Source organism: Leucopleurus acutus (assembly GCF_964270905.1).
Source record: "Leucopleurus acutus genome assembly, chromosome: 5".
NCBI classification, from domain to species: Eukaryota; Metazoa; Chordata; class Mammalia; order Artiodactyla; family Delphinidae; genus Leucopleurus; species Leucopleurus acutus.
The window spans coordinates 126,477,214-126,497,269 of record NC_139147.1 but is presented as its reverse complement, the minus strand read 5'-3'; the positions used below and the strand labels follow the sequence as shown (position 1 = coordinate 126,497,269).

Genomic DNA, 20,056 nt, shown 5'->3' with positions numbered 1-20,056 from the left:
GCCTGTTAGGAACCGGGCAGCACAGCAGGAGATGAGTGGCAGGCCAGTGAGTGAAGCTTCATCTGCTGCTCCCCGTTGCCTGAACCATCATCATCCCATCCACACCACTGCCCCGTCCTTGGAAAAATAAAATTGTCTTCCACGAAACTGGTCCCTGGTGCCAAAAAAGTTGGGGGCCGCTGGTCTATACCATAAGCCTGGAAAGGAAGGCTTGAGGACATTCTAGACAGGGCTGTAGATTCCAGGCAGAGTATTTCTCTTAATTTGTTAGGCAGGAGAGCCACTGTTGGCTTTTGAGCAATAGGGTCATGTGATTGTAGCTGTAATATAAGATTAGACTGGATGATGTGGATGATGGGTTGAAGTGAGATAGATTGGATTAGTAAAAAAAAAAAACTAGTTAGTGGGTAGTGAAGGCTCAAGCACAACAACATAAGCCTGAACTAGCACATGAATAGTGGAAATGGAAAAGTGTTGGCATAAAGGACATATGGTGACTTTAAGGATTTGATGTGTGAATCTTTTAAGAAAATAATTTTTATGATGTAAAATTCATGAAGTTAACTGTTTTAAAGTGTACAGTTCAGTGGTATTTAGTACATTAACAATGTTGTGCAACTACCACATCTGTCTAATTCCAAACTATTTTCATCACCCAAAAGGAAACCCCATTCCCATTAAACAGTTGTTCCCATTACTCCTTCCCTTTAGTTCCTGGCAACCACTAATCTGCTTTCTGTCCATATGGATTTACCTATTCTGGCTATGTCATATGAATGGAATCATACAGTATGTAACCTTTTATGTCTAGTTTCCTTCACTCAGCATACTGTTTTTGAGGTTCATTCATGTTGTAGCATGTATCACCACTTCATCCCTTTTATGGCTGAATAATATTGAATTATATGGGTATACCACATTTTGTTTATCCATTCATCTGTGGATGGACATTTGGGTCATTTACATCTTTTGGTTATTGTGAATAGTGAAGCTATGAACACTTGTTTACAAGTATTTATTTGAATACCTGTTTTCAGTTCTTTTGGGTATATACCTAGGGATGGAATTATGGTAGTTCTGTGTTCAACATTTTGAGGAACCATCAGCTGTTTCCCACAGCAGTAGCACCATTTTACATTTTGACCAGAGGGGTTCTCCTCATCAACACTTATTTTCCTTTTTTTTTCGTTTGGTTTAATTTGGTTTTATTATAGCCATCCTAGTAGGATGTGAAATGGTATCAGTATTTCATTGTCGGAGTTCCCTGGTGCCGCAGTGGTTAAGAATCTGCCTGCCAATGCAGGGGACATGGGTTCGAGCTCTGGTCCGGGAAGATCCCACATGCCACGGAGCAACTAAGCCTTTGTGCCACAACTACTGAAGCCCGCGCACCTAGAGCCCGTGCTCCACAACAAGAGAAGCCACAGCATGAGAAGCCTACGTACCACAATGAAGAGTAGCCCCTGCTTGCCGCAACTAGAGAAAGCCCTCATGCAGCAACGAAGACCCCCAGTGCAACCAAAAATAAATAAAATTGATTCTTTAAAAAAAAAAAAAGTTCATACGGTTTTGACTTGCATTTCCCTAATGACTCATGATGTTGAGCATCTTTTCATGTGCTTTTGGTTATTTGTACATCTTCCTTGAAGAATTATTTATTCAAGTCCTTTGTCCATTTTTGAGATAGGTTGTTTTCCGTTTTGTTCTTAGGTTCTAAGAGTTCTTTATATATGTTCTGGATAGAGACCCTTATCAGCATTATGATTTGCAAATATTCTTTTCTAATTCTGTAGGTTGTCTTTTCACTTTCTTGGTAGTGTCCTTTGCACAAGTGTTTTTTATTTTAATGAAGTACAGTTTATCTTTTTTTTTTTTGGTGTCAAATCTAAGAATCTGTTGCTATATCCAAGGTCATGAGACTTTTCCCTGTGTTATCTCCTGAGTGTTTTAAAGTTTTAACTCTTATATTTGGGTCATCTATCCATTTTGAGTTAATATTTGTATGTGGTATGAAGTAGGAATCCAACTTCGTTCTTTTGCCTGTGGATATGCAGTTGTCCCAGCATCATTTGTTGAAGAGACTATTCTTTCTTCTATTAAATGGTTTTGGCACCCTTCTCAAGGTCAAAGTCAAAATATATGGAGCAACTGGAATAGAATTGAGAGTTATTTCAGAACTCTCAATTATTTTCCATTGGTCTATTCCTCATTCCTTTTATGCCAGTACTACACTGTTTTGAGTACTGTGGCTTTGTAGTAAGTTTTGAAATTGGGAAGTGTGAGTCCGTCAACTTTGTTTTCCATTTTCAAGTTTGTTTTGGCTATTTGGGATAACTTGCGATTCCATATGAATTTTAGGATCAGCTTTTTCCATTTCTGCAAAAAATAGGGTGTTGGTACTTTGATAAGGATTACATTGAATCTGTGGATCACTTTGGATAGTATAGGCATCCCTTGGTATCTGCAGGGGTTTGGTTCCAGTACCCCCTGCAAATAACCAAAACTCAAGGATGCTCAAGTTTCTTGTATAAAATGGCATAGTATTTGCATTAACCTACACACATCCTCCTATATACTTTAAATCATCTCTCAATTACTTGTAATACTAATGCAATGTAAATTCTATGTAAATAGTTTCTGGTGCATGGTACATTCACATTTTCCTTTTGGGAATTTTCTGGAGTTTTTTTCCCCCAAATATTTTTGATCTGAGGTTGCTTGAATCCACAGATACGGAACCCATGGATACCGAGGGCCAACTGTATTGCCATCTAAAAATACTAAGTTTTCAAATGCATAAACACAGAATGGGGGCTTCCCTGGTGGCACAGTGGTTGAGATCTGCCTGCCGATGCAGGGGACACGGGTTCGTGCCCCGGTCTGGGAGGGATCCCACATGCCATGGAGTGGCTGGGCCCGTGAGCCATGGCCATTGAGCCTGCGCTTCCAGAGCCTGTGCTCCGCAACAGGAGAGACCACAGCAGTGAGAGGCCCATGTACCGCAAAAAAAAAAAAAAAAAAAAAAAAACCACAATGTCTTTCCATTTATTTAGGTCTTCTTTAATTTCTTGCAACAATATTTTGTAGGTCAACAATATTTTGTAGTGTTTATTGTATAAGTCTTGTACCTCCTTGATTAAATTTATTTCTGTGTATTTTATTCTTAATGCTATTAAAAATGGAATTTTAAAAATTTCCTGTGACTTCCCTGGTGGCACAGTGGTTAAGAATCCACCTGCCAGTGCAGGGGACACGGATTCGAGCCCTGGTCTGGGAAGATCCCACATGCTGCGGAGCAACTAAGCCTGTGTGTCATGGCTACTGAACCTACGCTCAAGAGCCTGCGAGCCACAACTCCTGAGCCTACGAGCCACGACTACTGAAGCCTGTGTGCCTAGAGCCTGTGTTCTGCAACAAAGAGAAGCCACCACAATGAGAAGCCCATGCACAATGAAGAGTAGCCCCGCTTGCCACAACTAGAGAAAGCCTGTGCGCATCAATGAAGACCCAACGCAGCCAGCCTGAATGAATGAATGAATGGAAGGAAGGAAGGGAGGAAGGAGCCCAATAAGGTTTGGGGGGTTAAGAGCACAGGAAAAAAAAATTTCCTTTTCAGATTATTCATTGCTAGTATGTAGAAATACACTGATTTTTTTGTGTTTTTGTATCTTTCAACTTTGCTAAGTTATTGGTTCTAGCTTTTTTGTGTGTGAATTCTTTAGGATTTTCTATATAAGATCATGTCATCTGTGAATAAAGATTATTTTACTTCTTCCTTTCCAGTTTGGCTATCTCTTATTTCTTTATCTTGCCTAATTGCTCTGGCTAGCACCTCTCGTACAGTGTTGAATAGAAGTGGTGAAAGAGGGCATTTATGGCTTGTTCTTGATCTTAGGGGAAAAGCTTTCTGTCTTTCACTACTGAGTGTGATGGTAACCATGGTTTTTTCATAAATGCCCTTTATTTTGTTGAGGAAATTCCCTTCTGTTCCTAGTTTGCTGACCATTTTTATCATGAAAGGGTGTTTTATCACTTTTATCATGAAAATCCCAAATTGCTACTTGCAGTACTTTTGTGGACATTTGCCAAGGGCAAAAAATTTGAGTTGCTAGCAGAGGTCAAACAAGGTGACCTCTCATTTCAGCTCTCATACTGAAAATCAGTGTCCTTTTTGCAGTTTAATGCCGTGTGTGTGTGTGTGTGTGTGTGTGTGTGTGTGTGTGTGTGTGTGTGTGATTTTACTGTTTAAAATGGTGCCCAAGCATAGTGCTAAAGTATTGTCTAGTGTTCCTAAGTGTAAGAAAGCTTTGATTTGCTTTATGGAAAAAATATGTGTGCTAGGTAAGCTTCATTCAGGCATGAGTTTATAGCGTTGTTGGCCATGAGTTCAGTGTCAGTGAGTCAACAATTTATATTAAATAAAGTGTCTTTAAAGAGAAACACACATAACAAAAATGTTGTGAACAGAGTATCCCCTAGAGCAGTGGTTCAGTATGCTAATTAAGTATTCATGGTCACCTTATAGAACAGAACCACCATGAATAACAAAAATTGACTGTTGAGTATATTTATATCTATATTCACACAGGAAAGGATATTGGTCAGTAGTTTTCTTGTGATATCTTTATGTCTTTGGTATCTAGGTAATGCTGGCCTCATGGAATGAGTTATGAAATGTTTCCTTCTCTTTTGGTAGAAGTTTGAGAGAAAAATGTTTGGTAGAATTCAGAAGTCAAGTTATCTGGTTCTGGGCTTTTATTTGTTGAGAAGTGTTGATTACTGATTCAGTCTCTTCAGTCTATCCACATTTTCTGTTTCTTCTTGAGTCATTTTTGGTAGTTTGTGTGTTTCTAGCAATTTTTTCTTTTCATGTAGGTTTTCTAATTTATTGGCATATAGTTTGTAGTATTCTTTTATTTCTGTAAGGTTTCTAGTAATGTCCCCACTTCAGTTCTGATTTTAGTAATTTAAGTCTTTTCTCTTTTTTTTCTTGGTCAGTCTCGCTAAAGATTTGTCAGTTTTGATATTTTCAAAGGTTTCATTGCTTCTTTGTTGTTTTTCTGTACTCTTTATATTTACCTCTGCTCTAATCTTTATTATTTCCTTCCTTCTGCTAGCTTCTGCTTGATCTTTTTTTAGTTCTTTAAGGAGTAAAGTTAGGTTATTGATTTGAGATTGATTTTCTTTTTTAATGTAAGCTGGTACAGCTATAAATTTCCCTGTGAGCACTGCTTTTGCCATAGCCTATAGGTTTTAGTATGTTGTGTTTTCATTTTCATTTATCTCAATGTATTTTCTAATCTCACCTGTAATTTTTTCTTTGACCTACTAGTGGTTTGGGTGTGTTGATTAATTTCCACATATTTGTAAATTTTCCCATTTTCCTTTCTGTTATTGATTCTGAATTTCATTCCACTGTGGTCAGAGAAGATATTTTATATGATTTCAGTTTCGTCGTCTTTTGTTCTATCCATTATTGAAAGTGAGGTATTGAAATCTCCAACTATATCATAGAACTGTCAATTTATCCCTTTAATTCTGTTAGTTTTTGCTTTATTATATGTCTTGCCGCTCTGTTGTTAGGTGTGTATATATCTATAATTGTTAAATCTTCTTCATGGATTGACTTGTTATCAACATATAATGTCCTTTGTCTCCTGTAATGATTTTTGTCTTAAAGTCTTTTGTTACCATTTTCATGGAATGTCTTTTTGGATCCTTTCACTTTCAAACCTGTTTGCATCTTTGGATCTGAAGTTAGTGTCTTATAGATAGCATAGTGTTGGATCATGTTTTTTTAATTCATTCTGCCAATCTTTACCTTTTAGTCCAACATTTCAAGAAATTACTGGTAGGAAAGGCCCTCTGATACTTTGCTGTTCGTTTTTTCTATATGTCTTATACCTTTTTTCCCCTCAATTCTTTTATTACTACCTTTTATAATTGATTTTTTTTCATATCTTAATTGAAGTATAACTGCTTTACAATGTTGTGTTAGTTTCTGCTGTACAACAAAGTGAATCAGCTGTATGTATACATATATCCTCATATCCCCTCTGTCTTGAGCCTCCCTCCCACCCTCCCTATCCCACCCCTTAGGTCATCACAAAGCATCAAGCTGATCTTCCTCTGCTATGCAGCAGCTTCCCACTAGCCATCCATTTTACATTTGGTCGTGTATATATGTCAGTGCTACTTTCTAACTTTATCCCAGCTTCCACTTCCCCTGCTGTGTCCTCAAGTCCATTCTCTACATCTGCGTCTTTATTCCTGCCCTGCCTGCCACTAGGTTCATCAGTACCACTTTTTTTAGATTCCATGTAAGTGCATTAGCATATGGTATTTGTTTTTCTCTTTCTGACTTACTTCACTCTGTATGACAGACAGAGTCCATCCACCTCATTACAAATAACTCAATTTCGTTCCTTTTTATGGCTGAGTAATATTCCATTTGTATATATGAGTGATATCATCTTTATCCATTCATCTGTTGATGGACATTTAGGTTACTTCCATGTCCTAGCTATGGTAAATAGAGCTGCAATGAACATTGTGGTGCATGTATCTTTTTGAGTTATGGTTTTCTCAGGGTATATGCCCAGTAGTGGTCTGGCTGGGTCATATGGTAGTTCTATTTTTAGTTTTTTAAGGAACCTCCATACTGTTTTCCATAGTGGCTGTATCAATTTACACTCCTACCAACAGTGCAGGAGGATTCCCTTTTCTCCACACCCTCTTCAGCATTTATTGTTTGCAGATTTTTTTGATGATGGCTGTTCTGACCGGTGTGAGGTGATACCTCATTGTGGTTTTGATTTGCATTTCTCTAGTGATTAGTGATGTTGAGCATCTTTTTGTGTGTTTGTTGGCCATCTGTATGTCGTCTTCGGAGAAATGTCCATTTAGGTCTTCTGCCCATTTTTGGATTGGGTTGTTTTTTTGATATTGAGCTGCATGAGCTGCTTGTATATTTTGGGGATTAATCCTTTCTCAGTTGCTTTGTTTGCATATAATTGATTTTTTTATGATGCACATTTTGTTTTGTTCTCATTTCTTTTTCAGTGTGTTTAGTTTTTTTCTTAGCGATTACCCTGTGGATTACAATTAGCATCTTAACTTTTTAACAATCAAGTTTGAAGTAATGCAAATTTAGCTTCAATAGTATACAAAAGTCTGCTCTTTTATAGTTTTGTCTTTATACATTGTGTGCCCATTAACCTAGATTTGAAATTACCGTTTTATATATTTGCATCTTAAATCATATAAGAATAAAAGAGGACTTACAAGCTAAAAATGTAACTGGTTTTTATATTTACAGTGTAGCCACCTTTACCACTGTTCTTCATATGACTTTAGTGACCTTTCATCTCAGCCTGGAGGACTCTCTTTAGCGTTTTTTGTAGTACAGGTGTAGTGTGACAAACTCCTTCAGTTTTTGTTTACCTTGGGAGTATCTTAACTTCTTCAGTTTTAAAGGACACTTTTGCTGGACATGGAATTCTTTTTTTTTTTTTTAACTTTATTAGAGTATAATTGCTTTACAATGGTGTGTTGGTTTCTGCTTTATAACAAAGTGAATCAGTTATACATATACATATGTCCCCATATCTCGTCCCTCTTGCGTCTCCATCCCTCCCACCCTCCCTATCCCACCCCTCTAGGTGGTCACAAGGCACCGAACTGATCTCCCTCTGCTATGTGGCTGCTTCCCACTAGCTGTCTATTTTACGTTTCATAGTGTATATATGGACATGGAATTCTTGATTGATACTTTTTTCTTTCAGCATCAGATTCTACCTTGTCCTTAGGGTTTGTTGTTGCTCCTTATTGTGGTTGTTTTGTTTGCTTGTTTAGTGACTTTTCTAAACTCTTTTTATAAAGTCTGTGTCATTGTGTGATCACACACATCTGTGTTCTTTTGCTTAGTTGTTAGCCAGTGTTTTGAAAGAGTTTTCTTAAACACGTGAAACCAAAAGAAAAAGAAAAAAAAAACCTCTTTCAACACTTAGCCAGGCCATTTGCAACTCTTCCTTAGCCTTTACTTACTGCTTCTTCAGAGCTTGAAGGTCAGCAATAGGTGAAAGCTCAGGGTCTTCTCAGGCCTTTGCTGAACAAGTGCCGGTTCTGGCTATGTGTGTGGCTTTCTTGATTTTCTGGTATACACAGGGGCTTTTCAAAGCCCTTATTACCCCATTTGTGTCCTTACTCAAACTTTTCCTTCCTAGGATTTTTTATCTGTTTCTTATCCTAGTTGTTGTTTCTTCTACCAGTCTGCTGCATCAATTAAATGATTTCAGCAGAAAACATCCTAGCCCTGGGAATGCTCCAAGTCAGGTGAAACCAAGGCAAGTCATTGTGCCGGTCCTTCAGGTAGCTTCCAGATAGGTTGAAACGCACAATTACAATTCTTTGTGAATAAGATCTGTATTGTTCTGTCTGGCATTAGGAGTTCAGTTTGCTATCCTCACAGCCACCACTGATTTGGGATTTAAGAGATATTAGGCAGGCAGCTTAAAATGCTACAGTGCTCTCTTACTACAAAGCAGCAGCTTCTTTATTCCCTAAGCTTAGCTAGTTTTTATAAGTTTTTTACTAGATTCTGGAGTTCCGCAAAAGTTGATTTTGACGGTATTCACCAGCTCATTAATTACTCTTTTGGAGGGATGGAACCCTAGAGTTCCCTGCTGTGCCAGAAATCCCTGATGTATGAATTTTTCATGATGATGATACATCATTAACCAGAAGGAAGGAAATTGGGAGGGAGGGAGTTAGTTGATTTATGGATCTTGGAGAGGTTATTTTTATTTGGACATGGAGGTTGTATTTGAGGTGCTGATGGTACATTCATTCTGTAGATGTCTAGTGACATTTGGAATTGTAATGCTTGAATTCCAGCTTAGAGCTACAAAGAGACCTTGGAACCTTCTATACAGAAGTTATAGAAAGTGAAAGTGTATGATTTCCTTGAAGCAGAGGCTAAGTCCAAGCATGGCATCTTGGGAAACACTTTCAACAAAGGAATCATTCACTTGTTCTTTCAGCAAACATTCACTTTGTTCCTGCTACTAGTATAGTTACTGCTAAGTGCTGGAGATACAAGGTAATAAGATCCAGCTTACTGCCCCCAGGAAACTCACTCTTATTAGATGGACAAGTAAGCAAGTACAATCCAATTTTATAACAAGGTTTAGAGGAACCCAGACAGAGGAACACAAGAATATTTAAACAGGTCAGTAGGGAAAACAGGAGACTCTCAGGGAAATTAAAGAAGGAGAAAATGTTGTACAGAGTTATCTGTGATCTTGGTTGCTGTATAGAGAGTTTGAAAAGACCGAGGGCTCTAAAAGGGACTAATTTGGCAGTGAAGAGATGACAGTTTTAATTGAGTAGTTTTGGTGGAGATAGAGAACCAGATTATAAGGCGTTAGGAGTGAGTGAGTGGTGAAAAAGTTGAAGGAAAAAGGGAAGACAGTTTTATAAAGAATGATGTAGTTAAAGAACAATAGCAGAGTTGAAGTAACTTTATTTTGGAATAAAAGCGATCTAAATATGTTTTTAGACAATAGAAGGGAGTGACTGGGAGGGGAACAAGGATGGTCAAGAGTCCCAAAAAGAGGCAGGAAAGATGGTAGGTATTAAGAACCCAGAAGGATCAGAGGTTGGGAACTTGGGAGAAGAAAAAGAGTAAGGGTAATGAGAAAGAATTTTGAGATAGTGAGAAAGTATTTGAGAAATTTTACCTAGGAATGCCTTAGTTTTCAAGTGAGCAGCGGTGAAAATGCCTGACTAAAGTTGCTGTAGCATACATTTGTGATGATAGTACCATTTGGTTATTTTTTTCATTCTTTTAACAAATATATATTAAGCATCTCCTGTGTACTGAGCACTGTATGAGATTCTTGGGATTATATCCATGAACAAAGTCAGCAAAAGTCTCTGCTGCTGTGGATATATTATTTTAAAATAAACATGAGGTAAAATAAATAGAGCAACCTGGGTCTTGGGAACTAAGAAAGCAAATGGGAGGATTACCTAGACTTAACTACAATTTTATATTGCATGTAAAATTGTGATTTAAGTTACTATTTTATTTCTATACAGCAAGTTAATAGAATCTCAGTTAATAAAGTAAGACAAGAAGAATACGGGTTTGCTGGAGCCTTTATAAGTCGTGAGGATGTAAAGAAAGAAAGAGAAAGAGTGAGAGGGAGGGAAAAAGGAAGGAAGGACGGAATTTGTTATCTTAGTTAAAAGGCTTGAAGGAATTACAGAATTGAAGATACTTTCTTAATAATGAATAAATTGGTGTTTTTGATTATCATTATTTTATATTCTCATTACCCTTTTTTATTTAAACAGGTATTGGAAAAGTGAAAAGAAAACCTAGTGTGCCAGATTCTGCATCTCCTGCTGATGATAGCTTTGTTGACCCAGGGGAACGTCTGTATGACCTCAACATGCCTGCTTATGTAAAATTTAACTACATGGCAGAGAGAGAGGATGAATTGTCATTGATAAAAGGGACAAAGGTGATCGTCATGGAGAAATGCAGTGATGGGTGGTGGCGGGGTAGCTACAATGGACATGTTGGATGGTTCCCTTCAAACTATGTGACTGAGGAAGGCGACAGTCCTTTGGGTGACCATGTGGGTTCTTTGTCAGAGAAATTAGCAGCAGTCGTCAGTAACCTAAATACTGGGCAAGTGTTACATGTGGTACAGGCTCTTTACCCATTCAGCTCGTCCAATGATGAAGAACTTAATTTTGAGAAAGGCGATGTAATGGATGTTATTGAAAAACCTGAAAATGACCCTGAGTGGTGGAAATGCAGGAAGATCAATGGAATGGTTGGTCTGGTGCCGAAAAACTATGTTACCATTATGCAGAATAATCCATTAACCTCAGGTTTGGAACCATCGCCTCCACAGTGTGATTACATTAGGCCTTCACTCACTGGAAAGTTTGCTGGCAATCCATGGTATTATGGGAAAGTCACCAGGCACCAAGCAGAAATGGCATTAAATGAAAGAGGGCATGAAGGTGATTTCCTCATTCGTGATAGTGAATCTTCGGTAAGTTGGTTTTCAAAGGTAAATGGAAATAGAACTCTGAGTATTAAAAAAATAAATAGAAGATTAGAGAAGTTAAGTGGCTTCCCTAAAATTAACCAGGTAGTATATTTGTTAAAATATGTAAAGTTTCTTAGTGAAAGTCAGTGTTCTTTCCAAGTGTATTTATTTTTAGTAATATATAGCCCTACCCTGGATTATTTAAAAGCCTTGTCCTAGTTCTGTTGGTTTTGCCTTCCTGAAATATTTTCTTTTGCATTAAACTGAAAAATGGAGAAAATTGAACACTGGTTTCTTCACTGAGAGTAGAACAATGCAGTAGACTAAACTGGGAAAACATTTCTTAAATTGCATAATGGATACACTGTCATCCTTACAATAAAGGAAATCCCTGAATTTAAAAAATTGATATTTGCTTTTTTAATAAATTGCTTGTTTGGACATTGGAATACACTATTACATACCTCAGAAACCCATTTGAACATGCACTCTGTATTTGAAGTGCATTTGCAATAAAAGATAAATTCTGTTCCAATACTAGTAAAACAATAAAACTGTAAAACCATAAAAATTGAATAAGAAAATAGTTTTGTGGGCTCTTTTGGGTACTATCTAGGATTTTAGAATTTGACAATACTCATTTCCCTTAAAAATGGCCTTTATTTTTCCTTGATAAAGGATATCACTACTTTTCCATGAGTAGTATTGGCTTTTTTTGTGTATATGTATTTGTACAAAAATTAATGTATGATTGTATAGAAGGTTGAAAGAAAGAAAGAAGACCTATCTGTTTGAGTGGTGTGTGTGTGTGTTTAAGGGGTGAGGGGTGGGAAAGATGAGAGGGCGAGATTGAAATTAATTGAACTGCCTGATGTGAAGTTCAGGAAATGGGGGCCTGTACATAACCCCTCAGAAGGAGAAGGTGATTTATGATAGGGAAGAGTGGTGGGATTTGTTTTCTGTTAGGTGCCTGACCTGGCCCTACTTTCTAGGACAAGCAGTGGGCAGAAGGATTAGAAGGGAGTGACCCTGGAGTGGGTGGTAAATAACCATAAGATGTTTCCAAGAAACCCACTGTTTGAAACTTTGGCAGTAACTGTATAAGAGGTTGATATAGACTATTCAGAAGACTGTAAGGTTAAAAAAAAAAAAACCTAAAACTTGATTGCAAAATACTGTGTATTTTCTTGTGGGTAATTAAGCATAGATATTATCCAAAATATACCATTACTTTTAGTAGTCGAATTTTTAAAGTAGAGGTCTCAAATAGGCGTATTTCATTTGACCTGCACAGTGTTTTTAAACATTTGAATTCATTGTCAGTTTTTAAATATTGGGAGATTTAGTATAAGAATTTAGACATCAGATTTCCCTTTTAAAATTGGAAGGCCTATCAATGTTGAGCCGTATTCCTACAAGGCAACAATTGGCAGTTAAGTGGCCACCTCCTTTAGATTGGCCATGTACTGTTGTTTCCCCCTATATAGCCACCCTGGCCATTGTTTACATTTCTTTTTTGCCCCTTATAGGCATTTGAGTTTATGATCTCTTATTAGAGTTTAAATTAGTTCTCATTTTTGTGTCCTTCATCTTTGAGATTTCAGAGTATTTACTCTGTAAGACAGCTACTGTTAGCTACTAATTGAAAAGGGTGGATGTCTTGGATTTTCTCCTATGTTTCTCCAGTAGTTTGAATGGAGAGAAGATAGTTTTTATGCTTCAGATGTTAAACTAAAGGATTTGCCCTGGTGTTAGGTAGAGCATAATAGTTAAGAGACTTAAGAGTCTGGCTGCTTCGATTTGAATCCTGGCTCTTTTGTTAACTAGATGGATGATCTTAGGCAACTCAGCTTCTCTTCAGCCTTGATTTTTTTTTCATCTGTAAAATGGGTTTGTTTTGAGGCATAAAGGAGATAATTCATGTAAATAATTTAGTATTGTGCCTAGTACTTAAAGTGCTCACATTTTAGCTGTTATTAGTTTAATATAAAAATGCTAATAGATGTCTTTCAAAATTTTTTTCTCTTTTAGCCAAATGATTTTTCAGTATCACTAAAAGCACAAGGGAAAAACAAGCATTTTAAAGTCCAACTAAAAGAGACTGTCTACTGCATTGGGCAGCGTAAATTCAGCACCATGGAAGAACTTGTAGAACATTACAAAAAGGCACCAATTTTTACAAGTGAACAAGGAGAAAAATTGTATCTTATCAAGCATTTATCATGATACTGCTGACCAGAAGTGACTGCTATACAGTTGTAATTCGTCATGTGAAGACTGAGAAAATATCAGTCCAGTCATGCTTGATTGGAAATTGCTGTTTCTAACTATATGAAAATTGACTATAATACATAAGTATTTTTATTATAACTCAGTTCATACATATATACTACATATGCCAAACATCTGCATAGAGCAATTCCTTATCCTTGGTCTTCTGTTTTATTTTTTTTTTTTGCTCTTTTTCTCTTCGCTTCTAATATTAAGGTTTTATATTTTGAAAAAATGATGCAAATCGAAAGTCTTTATATGGAAGAATTTCTTTATTGCCTTTCCTTTATTTCCTTGTAAGGGCACCACCTTAGTTACTTCTGCAATGGTTCTCTTCATATAAAATTATTATATCAATTATATCAATATATGGCATATGCTAAAATAAATTTCTTGGAGAGTTGTTAATCTTTTCTGTGACTAAATAGCAATAATAAATGGAAAATTAGAAATTATTTTCAGGTATTATATTTGTCACAAGCCATTGTAAATATCAAGTATGTTGTGTCTGTCATTATTTTCCAAAATTCGTTTGTTTTCAGTGTAAAGCAAAACATATGGGACATAGGTTAGAAAACATACCTTGTACAATTTAAATTTACAACTGTTGGAAACAAAAATCTGTAAATTCCTAAGTTTTTTTTTGTTTTTTTTTGGTGCTTCTCTCTCATCTGGTTATTCAAGAGAACAAAACAGTCTCTGAGATATTTAGCTTTTCAAACTGTAAATGGATGCTCTAGTGTTATTTTTTTCCCCTAGTGTTATTTTACCGAAGCATCTTATTTTTGAATATGTTATATCTGTGTCAATGTGAAAAAAGCTATGGCCAAAGTTTGAAGAAGTAAGAGGCAATGAGATACTTGGTTCTCCCCAACCCCACCAAAAAAAAAAATCAATAATTATCAGGCATAGTATTTCTACTATTCTCATTTTCTTCTTTCAGCTTTGAATTTTATTGACTGGGACACTAAAATTGATGTATACCTGAGGAAAAGATGTGATGTGCTAATGGTAACGGAAAATTACTTTTAGAATCTTATATTTTCAGATGCTTCTATTAAGTTTTTGTTTATCAAGCAGAAGTTTGGGTGTATGGATGAGAGGCTACTGTAGCGTATTTAATCTATTTCTATACATCACAGAAGAAAACCAGTTATACTTTATGGTCACAGCTTTTCCCCCCACTATAAATTCTGGAGATTTAACTTAAGCAAAGTACTTTCAATATTTTAATAGAAAATACTTACTAAAAGCACATAACTTAGTAAATAGTAGAAAGTCATGAGATTTTAAAAAATTTCCCCAATGCTGCCTACGCAAATGAATGTTTCCATTCTTTAATATGTTATGAACAGACATTTAAGACACCAGAATTACTGATTCTAAAATTGAAGTTGTCTAATTCATGAGGTTTTTGATTTTGGTTTTTTTTAATTTGTTTTATTTTAAATGTTTTTTTAATTCTCTAAATCTTCAAATCATTTAAAGACTTACATTGCCACTGGGTGGCAGCCCTGACTTCTCTCACTAAGCAATAGGAGTTAGCAAATACAGACATTGTACAATTTTCTGTCTTCATTACATCTGCTTTTAAAGCCTTTTAGTTCATATTTCATTATCTTTCTCAGCCCCCTTTGTTTATTAAGATGATTATTAGTAGGCAAGTTTAATGGAAACAAAAGTCATGTATTCTTACCTTTTTTGCTGTAAAATCACTCGAATATAAATTGAGGAAAATAGTTTTAAAGTAGTTGTAAAATGACTAGGTAGCAAACATCTTCTTAATCTTAAACAAACATTTGATGATGCTTTCTTTTTATTTTCCACCTCTTTGTGGTCCCCACCCCCCAGTCTTCCTTATTTAAAAAATGGATTATTTGTTTAAAAAAAAAGGAGAGGAGCAACTCAATTACTACTTTGTATCACAGACATGAGCTATTTATAGCAAACCCTGCAGAGCTGATGTTAAGGATTTTGAGAAAGTAGCTAGGAATGGAGTAGCACTGGAAGCAGAATGCATATTTCTCTGCCATAATTAGATTTATAATAACTAGGGAATTCCTAGATAGTCCTTGTGTGCCAATAATAGCTATTGTATGCTCCTCCTATTATGTGATGAAACCTCACTGGGAACTACTTAATTTTCTACTTCAACATTTTATCAATTTTTTAAAAGTCTTAAAACCAATCTTTACATCAATGACTGTTTTTTTAAAAGCATGAATTAATTTTCTTAAGAACTAGAACCATCTTAGAAAACATCTACATAGCTAGCTAGTAGCAGGACTTGTATTAGAAACCTTATTCCCAGCCTGATACACTCTATATTGTGACACATTGGCTTCTCTGTGCTTGTTTTTAGACAAGGAGGAAAGTCCCGGGAAGAGCAGTATTACAGTAGTTTTCTTCCACCTGTGAGGAGATGCTTAACTATCAATTTAAATATTCATAACACACATAACCCTGCCCAACCCACTTCTACAAATAACTTCTCCAAAATCTTGGAAGAAGGTTTTTCAGAACTTTATATAAACTCAGTAACAAAAAGCTATTGCTGCTGTATCTGTTATTTGGTCATAAGTCCTTAAGTTCAGCTGAATACATATTCACAAACATATATTACACGTCTTTGACTATACACAGTAACACAGGCACCTGGCACTATTAAAGATGGTGTGTCACAGACATATCACTTAAAATCAGAAGGCCTAAGTGCAATCACCTGCCATTGCTGGAAGAATAAAAAGCCTAGCAGATGAGCAACTTGGATTGTTAGAATGATGTTATCCTCATAGATATGTGGATAGATCAGTGGCACATAAGTTATCTCCAGTGTTAATGCTTTAATTCTATCATCTAATCCAGAGATTGCGAGAAGCAGGGCCACTACTGTCTGTGTAGGTACATTGTGAGAATTAGGAAAAGGCACCTCTTCTCTGGGCAAGCCCGGCCACTTTTTTTGCTGTTGAGAAGTCCAAAACTCACCACCACTACCCTTCTCCCATCTTGCAAGGTGCCCTGTTCAGGATACAGCCAATACAGTTCAACCCACAATGCTTAAAAAAGTAATGGTTAACATTTTTAAAAAATTGGGAGATTTCACATAAAATCCAGAGTTCTGCTTTCCCCTGAAAAATGAGAAGCTGATAATACTAAATTTGAATTCCCAGAAGGCATCAGATGGTATGGATGCTTCCCTTATTTTTACCAATGCATATGGTTAAAAACAAAATTAAAAGTGTAAAAAAGGCTCTTTCCCAGCCTTTATTCCCCCTTAGTTCAAGTCTCCAAATGTAGTTACTGTTACTCCCTGTTTTTCCTATAACTTGGAGTTATCTGGAAACTTACCATTTTGCAGAAATGCTTCAGGTGCAATGTCCAAATCAATAAATTAGGAATGTAGCATTTCAGCATGCTTTAACTTTTCCACTTTAATATTTTGCTAGAAGAAAAGGAAATCCTTTGTAATCCTGTATTTATATACATCCTTTAACTGTTTTCGAATGGCTTCACAACTGAGGTTGCTTCTAACTTAAAGTACATTTGATACAGGATAGATGACATCCTCATTTTATGTTTTGAACAGCATCCAGTGAACTTTTTGAAAATGCCATATTACTGCTTCTGGGGAAAACCTGTATTTTATTCTACTGCAAGGCAAGGTAGGAAGCTCCTCTCTTCTGATAAACTGGTTCTATTGGTTTAGCAAGTTTATATGACTCAACTCTGTCATCTTCTAAACTCTTACAGACCAAGCATGCTGTGCATACTCCACACCCTAGTTTTTTGCTGTTGACCTAAAACCAAATGACCAAAGAAATATATTTTTCTTGTTTACTAATGAGGGGTTCTTGTGATTTGAAAGTATACAGTTTGCTGAGACTTGTTTGTTTAATGAGTAGAACATAAACTGGGCTTGGTGAGGTTTTGAAGAGCAGGAGGAGGAGTTTTTGTTATTATTGGCGGTGTTCACGAAGGTAAATGTTTTAAACCACAGTGTCTTTTTGAGGGTATGTTTGTTGGCTGGAGCACTTTCATTATCTCAAATACTTCAGAATTGGCCTGATGCCTACAAAGGATTCACACAAACTTTTAATTTACCAATTGGACTGGCTGATTTTCTAAATGTTTCCACTCAAATTACTTTTTTAAGCTGTTTTTAAAGCTTCAGGGAAAGCTGGTCTCAGTATTTTGAAATAATGTTGCAAATTTTATTTGTAGTTATAACTACAAAGAAGACAAAGAGTACTCAATTTCCTCTCCATGTTTTCTTGTACCTCGGTGGAATGATAATGACTCTCGAACAGGAAGACAAGCATAAATAGACAATTAAGAATAGACATCTAAGGTAGTTAAGGTATTTAGTTGCTTTAAATCTCTAGGCTCAGAAGCTATGTAGAACATTTGGAGATAGCTTTCAGGAAATTATGGAGACAGGTGGAGTCCAGAATGAGACTAAAGTGTTGTCTGTTTTAGGTTAAATACCGGAATGGTTATTAAATTTGTTTTTTTTTTTGAGCATTTGTAGAAGAAATTAGTGATCCCTGAATAAGCATGTCTTTTCTTGGAACAAGTAGTGCCAAACATTTACTTGTTTTGATATGGTTTCTAGACTGTAGATAAGGGGGATGTTGTAGAAGAAAACAAGTACTGATTTCATCAGCGCATATGCTAATCACTTGGTGTCAAGATGAGAAAAATACTTTTTGAACGGTTATATCTATGTATATGGTTTTGTGTCTTTGTTTTGCTTTTGGAGATACTTGTCCTTCAACCAACCATCCAACCACCTCATGTCAAATGTTTGATTGCGTAGGTGCCAGACTGTTCTAACCTAGCAAAATGATAGTGAAGAAAATGGACAAATTTGTCCAAAAGCTGTCCTAAAACTTTCATTTCTAGTGATGTAATGCCTAATGGAGAAGTGCTATGAAGAAAAAACAGAGCAAGATGAGGAGGTCGGAGAGTGAGAGTGGGGTGTTAATTTATATAGGATGGTTGGAGGCCTCATAAAACAGACTGAGCATATTGTGTGCTTCACTTAATAGAATCAGTGATGACTAGGATTAAACCAGTGAATGACTGAAAATACAGCAATCAAAATCATTTGAAAATTATTAAGATCTTCACTATTACAGAGCATTGTTTCTGGTTTTCAAATTTTAGAATTGAATAAAATGGTATTTGTTTTATTTAAACACGGAACTTTTAACTACAAAGGACTATTCTGAATAAGGCTTGATTCTACATCTTAAGAGGAGTTGTTGGGAAATGTCACAGAAAAGAATCAGTTATAACTACAGGAAGGAGGGCAGTTTGACAGACTTAAGGGTTTTAATTCATCACCCCCTAAGGAAAGAATTGAGGTTAAGGGAGGTTAAATTCCTCATGTTCTGCACTGGTGCCAGACAATAAATGAGGCAGGAAATTGAAGAAGAAAATAATGTTCAGAGAAGGTTGAAAAAGGGCTGTAAGAACCCTGAAAACCAGAGCTTGAAAGTGTGTGAAAGTTACCTCTGGAGCAGACTCAGTGGAAGCGGGAGTTAGAAAAATCTATGACAAGGAGAATTCCACGGTTTAAATACACTGTGTTACTTCCAGAAAAAAAATATAATAGTAATAATTTAGACAGTGGGTTACAATTAAATGTCAGATGTGCTAAAACACAGGACAGATATTTAGGAATCTTGGTAAAGGGAAGAGAACTATTTTGTGTTAAGTAGAGGAAGGAAGGGTTATTGCAATTAACTGACCACGTGGTCTGTGCCAGGGCACCAGGACCTACCCTGCATTTGCACAACCCTAAGAGTGAGTGCCTGAAATTTTGCACCCTTGGTGCCTCCCTTGCTTCATTCTAGTCCCAGCCCTATGGGGCTCAGAGGGCTCAGGATTCTCTTCCTTGACCATCAATCTCCTTTTCCTTCCCCACTCTTTACTTTTCCACAAAAACCTTTAACTCCTTGCTTTTCTTTCTGTAATTAAATATTCAAGCTGCAAATAGTGTAATAGGAAAAAAAATTCCTATTTCTAGACTGTACTTCTTTATGATAGGAAATAACTTTGTTCTTCCAGCGGTTCATCTTCAGGCATAGGTGACTGATCATCTTCAACTCTGGAAGGCCGTGGAAATTAATCTGAGAAGTGCAGCGGAAATTAATCTGAGAAGTGCAGCAACAGGTTAGAGGACAGTTTGGTTTTGGCATGTTGCATTGACAAAATATCACAACCAGCTGATGAGAAAGTGTAGAAAGAGAAGTTCCTCAAAGCCAGAAGAGAAAGGCAAGATCAGAGTCGGGGATCCAGGCAAGGGTAGGGGCTAGCAAGTGAGGCACAGCCCTTCAGAGGTTCTCACCCAGTGGCATGGCCCATGCAGAGGTGGATCGTCTGAGTTCCTTGTTGATTCATGGACCAGTCCTGAGAGGAACTGCCATTCAAAAGCTTGTGGCAGGCAGGTAGCATTACCCCTCAGTGCCCCTAGAGGTGTGCTGAGCCCAGGTCAGAGACTTTCTGCAGTGGCTTGTGAAGGATTGGCAGGCAGTACTGCCTTGTCAACATGGCAACATGTCATGTCAACATGTCATGACAAGTGACAACATGGCTTGTCACTTGTCAAGTGCTGGGCGGGGGCATCTTGACAGGGACCCATGCCCAGGTTGAGCTATCTTAACACCTCAAGGTTTGGTGAACAACTCTCCTTCCTCCCCCATCACATAACT

The 20,056-nt window shown here is 36.8% G+C and overlaps 1 protein-coding gene across 3 annotated transcripts in view; it reads left to right on the top strand.

The window, feature by feature from the left end:
• NCK1 (NCK adaptor protein 1) overlaps positions 1–14,997 on the top strand; it is an 84,072-nt gene extending 69,075 nt beyond the window's left edge. For all 3 annotated transcript variants that reach the window (XM_082840071.1, XM_082840072.1, XM_082840070.1), the window contains 2 exons: positions 10,360–11,072; positions 13,101–14,997. In XM_082840071.1, the coding sequence (XP_082696197.1) occupies positions 10,360–11,072; positions 13,101–13,295 (908 nt within the window). In that variant the 3' untranslated portion in view covers positions 13,296–14,997. The remainder of the gene's footprint in view (positions 1–10,359; positions 11,073–13,100) is intronic.
• The last annotated feature ends 5,059 nt before the right edge of the window (positions 14,998–20,056 follow it).